Here is an 11,978-nt window from a genome sequence, read left to right as displayed (position 1 = left end):
TCCCATATTTCCCAAACCTACCGCGGATGGCGGCGACGGATGAAAGGAAAAGGCCTCAGAGAGCTGCATATAAAAGCATTAGTTTGGGGGGTGGGCTTTTTTTTTTGGTCCTTTTTTCAATTTTATTTCAAACTCTAAAATTACAAAGACAGCAATAATCACACTCAAAATAAAATACAATGCAAATGAAAGAAAGGTGCAGGCATCAATCCTGCCGGATTTTCCTCGGGTACTTAAGAAACAAACATACTAATTGCCCCACAGTGGGGGGCAGCACCAAGCAAACTTAAGCAAGGACTAGGTACAGATCCAGCTCTGTAAAAAACTACTTGAGCAAATTCAAAATTGACTGCATGATGTCTTTCTCCGCTCCTTTCCCCCCCTCCCCACCCACTTCCTCCCGGTCCCCCACCCCTAATCTACTATGACTACAACTACCTAGAAAATAAAAAGTCCGAAGAGGTTGGGCCTTTTCTACGCTGGACACGTGGCTCATTAGACAAAAGCTGGGGTTCGGAAAAGCGACCCCAGAGGAAGAGAGCGAGACCGGAGGGCACGGGTTAGAGCGAGAGCCTGCCTGAGCCCACTCTTGCCGAAAAATCGCCATTCTGCGCTATTCAGCAAAGTCAGGGTTCTGGCCCGGCCGCCCTCCCCACCCCCAATTCCCCCCCCTCCCGGGCCAACCAACCTACCTCTTAAGAGCAAAAGAAAAAGGCAAGGAAAAAAATAAAATAAATCACCCAACCCTTAGAATAAACAAAGCTATCACAATGATGCAGACACACACAAGCACAAACCTTAAACAGGATAAATTCAGGCACTTGTTCAAGACTCTCTCTTCCTCCCCTCGCCTCTTTCAGACAAAGTTCCCACCCCAGCCTAAGACCCTCTCAGAGGTTAGGAGACAATACATCCTTTCCCATCCACAAAGGAACACCGCCCCCCCAAAAAAAGATGGCTAATAGTTGCAGCTCCTCTCCACGCAGTTCCATTAAGCTGCTTTCTTGCACCGTTTGGAAACTGAATTCCAAATACTGAGACCCCCCCCTCGAGAGCTCACTAGAACCTTTCGGGTTGCCTCTCAACATCCAGCCGCGTGTTTTGGGAAGGTACTCGTCTTAGAGGAGTTTCCTTTTCGGCCATAACCCTCCTCCTTGTCCCTGCAAGCTTTGTCCCCCTCAAAGGGGCCCCAGACCCTGCCTTTTGGAGACCTGTCCAATGGCTGTGACTAGAGAGAAAGCGTTACTTAAGTCCCTTTCTTCTGGGTGGAATGAGCAGTCTCCTTCCCTCTGTTCCCCTTCCCCCTCCCCAAGTCCCCCGATTCCCCACACCCGCAAAAAGTACTTTATACAAAATACACCCCCCCCCGCCCCGACTTAAAATCCATTACATCGGAAAGGTCTTAAAAAACAAGTTAACAAAACAAAAATTAAGGACAGTCTCATGATTATGGAGATTGGCTGATCGGACTGTTCTCGGTTGATCGGTTAAGAATATAGGAATTATTTAACAATTTCCGAGGAATAAAAGTTCAGTCTCATTATAAAGTCGCAATAGAAAGGGGACCAGGGGGAAAGAGACGGGGATAGGCGAAATCTATTTACAGAAGCAGCGCCAGAAAGCGTCCAGAAGGACTTCCCGTTCACTTCTTCTTGGCGGATTTCTTGGCACTGGACTTGGCTTTGGGCTTCGAGGGCTTGGCTTTCTTGGGCTTCGACGCCTTCACCGGCTTACTTTTGACAGTCTTGGGCTTCTTGGCTTTCTTCGCCGGGGTCGCGGCTTTTTTCTTCACTTTCTTGGCCGCGGCTTTGGGCTTCTTGGCCGGAGTCTTGGTGGTGGCAGCCTTCTTGGGCTTCGACGCCCTCCTGGGGGTCGCCGCCTTCTTGACTTCCTTCTTCGCCTTCTTGACCGCCGGTTTCTTGGGCTCGTCGCCCTTGGCTAACCGGAAGGAGCCCGAGGCGCCCACCCCTTTGGTCTGCTTGAGGACCCCATTGGTGACCAGTCTTTTGATGGACAACTTGATCTGCGAGTCCGCGTTCTCTCCCACTTTGTAGTGGTTCTTAATGTACTTCTGGATGGACTGGCGGGAGGAACCGGCCCGGTTCTTCTCCGCCTGGATGGCCGCCACGATCATGTCCGAGTACTTCGGGTGGTCCGTGGACTTCTTTGAGGCCTTCGCCTTCTTGGGCTTGGAAGCCGGGGCTGAGTTCTCCGTCATGCTGAAGGTTCGCTTCGGCTCTCTCCGCGTAGTGTCCCCGGGTCACTTGGGGAGACAAGTCCTCCCTGGGATGGAGAAACACGCCCCGCTAGGGGAGCACAGGGGGGAGGTGACTGGGAAGGGAACACCAGGCGCGGCCCCAGACCGCGGGCTCTGCCGCCTTTTCGGGGGGCTCGGCTCTCAGACCAGGGCTGAGAGATGTCCGGAAAAGGCCGCCCCCGGGCAGGCCTCGGTGTCCTCCGCCTCCCTTCCTAAAGAGAGCTCGGGAGCCGGATCCGGCGGGTCCCTTGCGTTCCCCCCCTGCGCTGTAGCGGCTTCCCCGGAGAGCTCGGGGGTCCGGGGACGCCGGGCTGCGGCCTGGGCCCGGCCCCCCTGGCTGCGAGCGGCGGCGGTGGTGGGTCGGGGTGCCCGAGGCTGCTCCGCCTGGTTCGGCCTCTGCAGCGCCCAGCTCCGGCTCCGGTTCGGGCTCGGACTCCCGGCGGCCGCTCTCGCTTGGCTCCGCTCGCTGCGCTCCGCTCAGCCGCTCCCCAGCTTGGCGTCTGGCTCTCTCAGGCGGCCGCCGGCGCATCCGGGTATTTAGCGGCAACGGGCGGACCGCGGTGAGGACTGGGCTGCTGGCTGCCTGCTCCCGGCCGGGAATGGCGCCGCGCCGCCGCCATCTGTGTTTCTTCCGCTGTCCAAACCGGCCCTTTCCCCGCGGCCCCGGCCGCCCCGGGCCCCGGCGGCGGCCCGCGCCGCTGCCCGGCTCCCGGGGCTTCCCGACAGCGCCGGCCGGGGTCCTCGGCGCCGTCCCCCGCGCCCGCGGGCCGCCCCAAACGGCGCCGGGTGCAGCCGCGCCGCCGCCACATTTCTCTTTTGCGGGGCTCGGGGTCGGCGGCGCGGGGGCGCAGGGGCGCGAGGCCGCCCCCCACGCCTAGGGCCGGGCCTGGGCCAGCGGTGGGACCCGGTCCCCGCGCGCGGCGAGCCCCCTCTGCGCGTCCGCGCGCCCGGGAAGCGACCCCAACTAACACAGGGAGCCCTGCGCCCGGCGGCGCCCGGCGTGGCCCGGCGGGCCGGGGGCGGGGGAGGGGGCTCCGCCCGGGGCGGGGGCGGGGGGCCCGAGACCCTCCGTGACGGCGGGCCCGAGGACCCCCGCGGGCTTTCCTCGCCCACGCTCGAGGGGGCTCCGAGGCTGTCCCCTTCCCCCCCATGTCCAGCCACAGACAGCTCCTTAAGTTCTCCCTCGATTGGGAAAACTCCCCCAAAGCTCTGGGTGGGGGCGTGGGAGACCCTCACTCTGAAATCTACGTGTCTGTCCTCCTCGGGGGGTCCCCTCAGCCTCCCAAGTTCAAGGTCCAAGGGGGTTCTCAGGCTGGCCCCTTCCCCCCACACCCGGCCACCACTAGCCCCAAGTTTTTCCCTTAGTTCTAGAAAGTGTCTCTGGACGCTGTTTTAGGGGTTCTCCTCCACCTGAAACCCCATAGTACATCCCTTTGGAGACCCCTGTAACTGTTCTCACCGTGAAGACCTCCCAAGTCCCCCGTTTCATTCCCAAAGGGGCTCTGAATCTCCCCTTTCCCCCCACACCCACTCACCTACAACATCATGTTTATTTATATCCTCCTCTGCCCCTATTTGGAAAATGCCCCTCAACTCCTGAACTGAGGGGATCTTCTCCCCCGTAGACCCCGGTGTGACCAGTCCCCCGCTGACCCCCACACTTATTCCCTGGACTCAAGCCAGTTAAGGGGCCCTCTGGCTGTCCCCTCCCCCACAGATTCATCCAACAATATCAATTCGATTTCCTCCCATCATTTCTCAGTTAGATCTGTTAAGTGCCCTCCCCACGGGTCAGGACCCCAAATCCCCGGGGCAGCCACTGGTCTCAGAGACCCCCGGGGCCGCCGGGACTCACATCCGACTTCCTTGGCCTTTGAGGGGGTTTTCACTTTTACTTTCCTCCTCTCACGCTGAAAACAATCCCCCAACAATCAGTTTCAAACAGACACTTTTAGTAGCCCCTTCCCCACTCCAGACACACACGTCTGAGAAATGGCCCTTGGACCCTCGGCTTGGGGGTGGGGGGGGGCAGACTTATGTGGCTCCGAGTGTCATGTGGAGCAGGGACCCCCCCCCCAATCCTCTATTCTCTTAAAGCTCAGCATCTTTCAAGTAAACCCAGCCTGCCAGAGAGAATGGGGAGGGGGTGTTATACGGAGTCCCATGGTGTCGGTACCCGGATCCCCCCTCCCCAAAGGCAAGTGTCTCAGCCGGGAGTTTGGGGGAGGTGTTCTACAGATATCACCCTTGGTCATCTTGACCCTGGGATCCACGGGATCCCCCATCCCCTCCCCCCCAGCTAACACTTCCAAAGGGAATAAACCCAATGTTTTCCTAGGGAGATGGGGGGGGGGGGCGGGGGAGGGAAGCCCGCAGACAAGGATGCTCCATCTTTGTCTCCACTCCAGAAGCCGCCTCTGCCCTCAGCATCCTAAGCCAAGGTCCGGCCGGAGGGCACGGAGGGCGGTTTAGACACATCCCCACACCTTGAACCTGGGGCCGGCCAGCTCTTAGGCTTCCTGCCAGCCTTGGTAGAAGAATCCTACGTTTTGCCAGGAAGTTTGGGAGGATTGGGGGAGGGTGTCTAAAAACGGCTCCCCTCATTAGGGCTTCAGGTGGTTGGGGGCCAGTCTGGATTGACCGAGGGGTCTCCACCAGCCCCCTCTTCATAGAAAGCCGCCCTTGAGATTTCCAATGGGCGTTAATTTCCTTCCTTAGGGATTTTTTTGGGGGGGATCTGGGGGCAGTGTGGGAGGACTCCGCGTCTAGAAATCCGAGCTTCCTGGTCTGGAAAAGGGAGGGCTGCGGCGGGGGTCTCGGGGGGGGCACTCGGGCAAGAGGGGGGTCTCGGAGCCGCCAGGAGAGTCTGGGAAACTTTCACTGCCCAGACAGTGAGTGCATGCCTGCAGCGAGAGAGACGCTCCTATCGCCATCTTGTTGGGAGAATTTTCCAAAATGTATATCCTTTTTCGTCCCCCCCGCCCGCTCAAGCAGAGAATGGGAGGGGACCTCTTGGGGGGAGGGCAGCTTCTGGGAGCCCCAGGCTCTTCGGGGGTGGCCGGAGCAGCACCTAGGGTAGCTAACCTTGGGGTTTGGAGATGCCCCAGAAATGCCCTGCCCTCCCTCCCCTCCCCTCCCCTTAGTTCTTCCTCGGCTTCCTCTACTCCCTCTCCCAGCACTCCCCCCCACCCCACCCCACCCCACTTATCTTTAGCCCCCTGATCGAGAAGTCAGGAACTTCTCAAAGAAAGATAAACTGTAAGAGACCTTTTAATAAGGGGCTGTAAATCATTAACGTGTGTCCTTGGACGCTTGGGGGCTATTGACCCACACGGCATCGTTTATCCGGGCTGAGGAGTGGGGAGGTGGGGGGAGGGGGGAACCTTTGGATGGGGGGAGGGGTGGCTTTGAACCCCGAGAGCAAAGGGCTTCGATAGATCGTTTAATCAGGTTGGGGAATTTCTGGTCCCGGCTGCTGTCCTGACCACGCCCCAAGCTCTCCGGTGGAGGAAAGTTACTGGGGATATTTGTCACCCCCTCGCCAGCCCCTCCTTAGAGGCCAAAGCGATTAATTCATCTAGACCGTGATTGCGAGGGGGGGAGGGGCGGGGTTAGGGCCGACGTGAGACACGCGGGACTCGGAGTTCAGAAACTTTGCTGCTTTATCTGTAAGGCACAGAGCGCTGGGGGGTGGGGGAGGGAGGTGGGGGGAGGTGGGAGGAGTGAGGAAGGAGGGGAGGAGGGAGGTAGCCGAGGGGGGGGCGGCGGGAGGAGACGGGGAAGGAGGGGAAGGAAACGGTGGGTCCCCAAAGGGTTTTTATTTTGTTGTTATTTACATATTAGCCCAAAACAAACCGATGTCGCTAAACGCAATGGGCCGCTAGCAATGCAACCCCCAATTCGTATTTTAGTGTCTAAATAATCCTGGGCCAATCCCAACCCGCGTTAGTACTTCCAGCTCCCAAACAATCTCCTGGCCGTTGGACAGACGGTCCCCGTCCCTATTGTTCCTCCCCTCCCCCTCCCCCGTTCAACCTCCCTGCAGGTGGAACTCGGCCCTTTTCCGGACTGTGGTAGCCCCTCCTTAGGGAAGGCCTTTGCTGAGTTCTCCCAATTTCAACCTTACTTGACATTTTTTTTTTTTTTTTTGGCTTTTATTTATCTTTCACTTCGTTCTGGCTTTAGGACTCTCATCTTTTCATCACCTTTCCTAGTGATTTTTCAGTTCTTCCTCCACACACCTGGTAGAATGATTCGGGATGGAATGGAGCCCCTTTTCAGCTCCCAGCACCACCTAGCTGTCCTTCCACTGAGCTGGCACAGAAGAAGCTTAGAATAAAAGCCTTGTGGTGGTTGGTTTGTGTACCTGTCGTTTCTCTCCCGGAGAGTGTAAAGACTTAACAAATTCTTAGTCCAGAGCCCAGCTTGTTCTTAGTATACAGTAGGTGCTTACTAGTAAGTGGACAGGACAATGAGCCTGAGATCAGGAAGACATGAGTTCAAATCCTGACTCACAGACTTACTGGCTGTGTGACCCTGAGCAAGTCATTTCACTCTGCCTCAGTTTCCTCATCTGTAAAATGAGCTGGAGTAGGAAATGACAAACCACAACTGGAACTGGGCCAAGAAATCTCCAAAGAGGGTCACCAAGGGTTAGATGGGACTGTACAACAAGTGGTGCTTAGTAAGTGTTTGTTAAATAAACAAATGAGCATTTAACTGTTTGTAGACTACAGTATGGAATACAGGGAAGAGGTGAGAAAAGGAGGAAGAGAAAGCCATGTCAGGGGTGGCCAGACTGGTTCATTCTTCTAACAGTAACTACATTTCAGCTCTTCCTCCTGCCCTCAACCCCACTGAAATAAGCAAGCTAATAATAATAATAATATACAAATAAATCAAGGGATTTGGGGTGAGCATCCTGGAGACAGGTGCAATAGAATAATTACATAATAGTAACAAGAAAAAGATGGAGCAATAAGGAAGAGGAGGAGGATGAGGAGGAGAAGAAAAAGAAAAGTTGGAAGAGGATAAGGAAGAGAGAGAATATGAAGAAAAGAAGAAGGTGGAAGAGGAGGAAAAGGAAGAGAAGAGAATATGAAGGAGGAGGAAATGTAGAAGAAAAGGAAGAAGAACAAAAAAGGAGGAGAATGAGGAGAAGAGAAAAAAAGAGGAGGAAATGGAGAAGAAAAAAGGAGGAGAAAATGAAGAAGAGAGGAGGAGGAAGAGGAAGGACTAGACCTGTGACTTAATTGCTATAGGGAACTTCTAGATGGGGACACTCCTTCTGCCACTGCCAGTCAGCAACTTCCCTGTAGCTTATTATACTTTTCCAGGGCAGTCCAGAGATCACACAATCAGTATGTAGCAGGTGGGACTTGAACACAGATCTCTTCTCCAAGGCTGACTCTCCGTCATCAAACCACTCTTAACTCTATGCAGAGGATGAAGATGAAGAGTTTAGCTGTTGGATTGAAGACCTGTAGGGAGTAATTGCTAAGGAGGCAGCTATAATGGAAGGAAGTCTGGATGTAGAGGCAGAAGATCTTGGGTCTGCCATGTTAACTTGAGCCAGTATTTTCTCCTCATATAGAAATGAGAAAACTGGACTCAAATTAGGGTCCTTAACCTCTTGTGTCATGGACGCCTTGTGTAATCCACTGACTACACTGGGCCCCACTCAGAATCATGTCATTAGATGTATAAAATGCATGAGATTTCAAAGGAAATCAGTTCCACTGAAATAGTTATCAAAACATTAAAAATGGGCGCTCTGTTGAGAACTCTTGTACTAAATGAGCAGAAATGTCCTTACCAGCCTTAAAATCTTAAGATCTTATGGCTATGTTGCATTCCTAGCTCTGCCATTAATTCATTCTGTCCCTGTAAGACTCAGGATAGTTTACCTCCATTGTCTGGGGCTCAGTTTACTCCTTTGTAAATTGAAGAGATTGAGCTGTGATTTTTCAGTCAGGTTAGCTGGATATTGCTATTTCCCTCAGGGAATAATAATCATAGCTAGCATTTATAGAGTGATTTAAGGCTGCCAAAGTGCTTACAAATATTATTTCTTGAGGTGCCCTCTATCTCTCCAGAGACAACTGATGAACTGCAAATTGAAGTAGAACTTTCTTGATTACTTGATTTTCTTCTTTCCTTCCTTCCTTCCTTCCTTTCTTCCTTCCTTCCTTCCTTCCTTCCTTTCCTTTCTTTTTTTATGATATTGCTAATGTGGAAATATTTTGCGTGACTTCACAATATAACTGATACTTTTATTTGCCATAGTTGGGAGAGGGGAAGAATTCGGAACCCAAAATTAAAAAAGAAAAGCATATTATAAATAATTATTTTGTTGAAAACAAATATTATCTCATTTGATCTAAAAATTGCCTTGGAAGGAAGATGCAATTAGGTTCCCCATTTTATAAACCAGGAAACTAAAGTTACGATATTATTAACCACCTACTCTTTGCCAGACACTTTGCTATGCTCTGGGGGTATGTTATTGTTGTTCAGTCATTTTCAGTCTTGTCTAACTCTTTGTAATTCCATTTTCATTTTCTTGGCAAAGATATTGGAGTGGTTTGTCATTTCTTCTCCAGATCATTTTACAGGTGAGCAAACTAAGGCAAACAGGCTTAAGTGATTTGCCCAGGATCACAGAGCTCCTAAGTGTCAGAGGCTGGATTTGTACTTGGGAAGGATGAGTTTCTGACTCCAGGTTTCTTAATTATCCATTAGTGCTATCTAACAGCTCAGAGGACATAGAAAGTGATAAAAGAAAGTCATTCTCTCAAAAGTTTACATTCAAGGGGAGAAACAGTAAACAAACAACTATCTACAAACAAGCTAAGTACAGGATAAATGGGAAGTAATTAAGAGGAGAATGGCTCTGGAATTAAGAGATGGGATTTTAGTTGGAGCTTAAAGAAAACCAGAGAGATCAGTCTGTAGCTGGAGCAGAGAAGGGAGAACCTTGCAGTCCTGGGAGACAGCCAGAGAATGTCCAGAAGGGAGGGATGGAGATTCTTGTTTGGGGACCAATGTCATTGAATTAGGGGAGTAAGAGGTAAGAGGCTTGGAAAGGGGCTGGATTATCAAGGGTTTTGAATGCCAAATAGCATTTTGTGTAAACTCTTGGAGGCAATTAGGGAACTAAAAAATGTAGGTTACGATGTGAATGGGGGTAGGGTGATTTGGTTAGACCATTTAAAAAAATATATTTATTTTGCGCATGAAGCTGTAGATCTATTATGTACAATTTGATTTTCTTTTTACAAATATATTACAAATTATAAATTATATTACAAATATAATATTTACAAATATCCTATCAAATTTCCCCTTCCCCAGAGATGTTTACATTAGACATGCGCACATATGTGTATGTGTCTAATGTATATATAGAGATATACACACATATCAATCCATACTATACGTCTTTCTCTGGATACAGATACACTCTTCCTTCATATGCCCTTTGTACTTAATTTGGGTATTTATAATAATCAAAATGCATTAGTTCCTGAAAGTTGTCCTCAAAACAATGTGGCTGTTATTGTATACAATATTCTATTGGTTCTGCCCATTTTGCTCTTTATTATTTCGTGTCACTCTTTTCATGCTTTTCTAAAATCATCCAGCTCATCATTTCTTATAGCACAGTAGTGTAGAGAGATTGGGGAGAATTGAGAAAAGGTCATCGGATTTGATCACTGGGCATTTTGGAAATTGTGCGTAGAATCACGGGGTCAGAAACCAGATTGTAAGATGGAGACTGAGAAGAGATATAAGAGGGTACTTAGTGGGGATGGAAAGATTCCATGAGGGTTTTCAGGAGGAGAGAAATGGATATGTTTGTAGATAGTAGGAAATGAGCCTGTCAGAGGGAGAGATTGAAAGTAAATAGATGACAGAGGTGAGCAATGTATTGGAGGGAGGAATGGGATGAGGATTTGAAAGATCTGTTTGGAATCCCAACATCGATACTTATTGGATTTGTGGGTTTCCTTTAGATCATAAATAAAGTGGAAATAAAAACGCCTTCCTCATTGAGGGATTATGAGGATCCATTCAGATCATGGATATAGTGCCTTTGTAAACTTAAAAAGAATTATGTGTGTCAAGGATGATTATTTTTATTATTTGATTTGGATGGACAAAGTGTGTGTGAATCCGGAGGACTGGACATATTCAGGAGACTACTACTAGTTAGTTCCTGCTGACTTCGCCTCTTTCGCACAAAATGAGAAGACTCAGTCACCTTCATCTTGGATTCTTTACACTTCACATGGATTCAAAAGTCACCATCCCAAGGTATCAAGCTGGTCATTCTCAGTATTAGACCTGCTCCTCTCCCACTGGTCTGTAGCTCCTTCCAGCAAATCTGTTGGCACAGAAAACCCCAAGTCTGCAGATTATAAAGCAAAGGATCCCTTTATAGATGGAGAACCCTTTAAAATGTCCTAGGATGGATCAGAGATTGCTCACACTACTCATGGGAAATGGAGTCTTCATGGTACTGAGCCAAAATCAGAGCATGGACCTCCTTGTTCAGACTGGGAGGAACTGGTGCCACAGGCAGGCTAAAACCAGTGTAGAAACTTGGGCACTGAGGATGAATAAGGGAGATGATCCCAGCTCAGAGCCAATGAGGAAAATGTTTTATTAGGGGGTGTGCTAAGACAAGAAGGGGGAGATGGGATTGCGCCAAGGCTGTTGGTCCTAATAGCCAACATTTCTATAATTTACCAGTTCGGTTGGTTATTACCACAAACTGGGAGGGAGCTACTCTAGGCATTATTGGCCTAGTGTGACAGGTGAAGAAACAGAGATCCACACGAGTGAAGTCATTTGTTTATGGTTGTACAGAGAGTAAATGTGAAAGGTGGGTTTTGAACCTTAATCTCTAAACTCCAAAATTCAGGGTTTCTTCCTTTTGACATAGACTATCATTTCTAGCTCTTTTCTTCAAGCTCCTTCTCTATCACCCGAATTAGAGAAATGAGGGATTCTCTGTGTCTTTGAGCTTATTGGGGGAGGAGATGTCAAGTTTTCTTTCTCTCTGACCAACTGCTGAAATAACAAACTACACCTGTAAACCAGAAAAATGTGGTGGGACGGGAATGCACCAGTCAGGCAGCAGAGGACCTAGAATGAAATTTAGACTTTGCTAATTGCTAGCTGGTGACTTTGGACAAATTATTTTCCCATCTGAACTTGGGAATTTATACTATTATACTATTAGTATTTATAAAACAAAATGGTTGGATTAGATCAGGGAGTCTTCAAATCTTTATTCTTAAAAAGAACCTTTGGTAATTGTAATTTGTTTCCTTCATAATCATATATATTTTTTACCCTTAAAATCTGAGGTCAGTAGGCTTCCAAGGACTCCCAGGAGCCATTGACACAAAATAGGTTAACGATTCCTAGATTAAATGATTCTAAGATCTTTCCCAGTGCAAAATCCTACAATCTTCAATTTCCATCAGTTCATTCTTCATGACTTGCATCAGAGTAATATTCCATTGTGTTCGAATTTTTGTTGTTGTTCAATCTAACTGACTCTTGGTGACCCCATTTGGGGTTTTCTTGGCAAAGATAATGAAGTCTGTTTTGCATAACTTCACATGTGGTTTCTTAATTGTGGGTGGGGAGAAGAGAATCTAGAATTCGAAAATTCGAGAAAGAAATGTAAAAATATATATATTTTAAATGT

General features: G+C 49.6%; 1 protein-coding gene across 1 annotated transcript; it reads right to left on the bottom strand.

The window, feature by feature from the left end:
* Positions 1-96: 96 nt before the first annotated feature.
* LOC127538253 (histone H1.0) lies at positions 97-2,483 on the bottom strand. The gene has a single exon (XM_051961914.1). The coding sequence runs from the start codon at positions 2,216-2,218 to the stop codon at positions 1,643-1,645; it is 576 nt and encodes a 191-aa protein (XP_051817874.1). The 5' UTR covers positions 2,219-2,483; the 3' UTR covers positions 97-1,642.
* Between the last annotated feature and the right edge of the window lie 9,495 nt (positions 2,484-11,978).

The sequence above is a fragment of the Antechinus flavipes genome, chromosome 5, assembly GCF_016432865.1.
Source record: "Antechinus flavipes isolate AdamAnt ecotype Samford, QLD, Australia chromosome 5, AdamAnt_v2, whole genome shotgun sequence".
Taxonomy (NCBI): Eukaryota; Metazoa; Chordata; class Mammalia; order Dasyuromorphia; family Dasyuridae; genus Antechinus; species Antechinus flavipes.
This window is presented reverse-complemented; position numbering and strand designations above follow the sequence as displayed.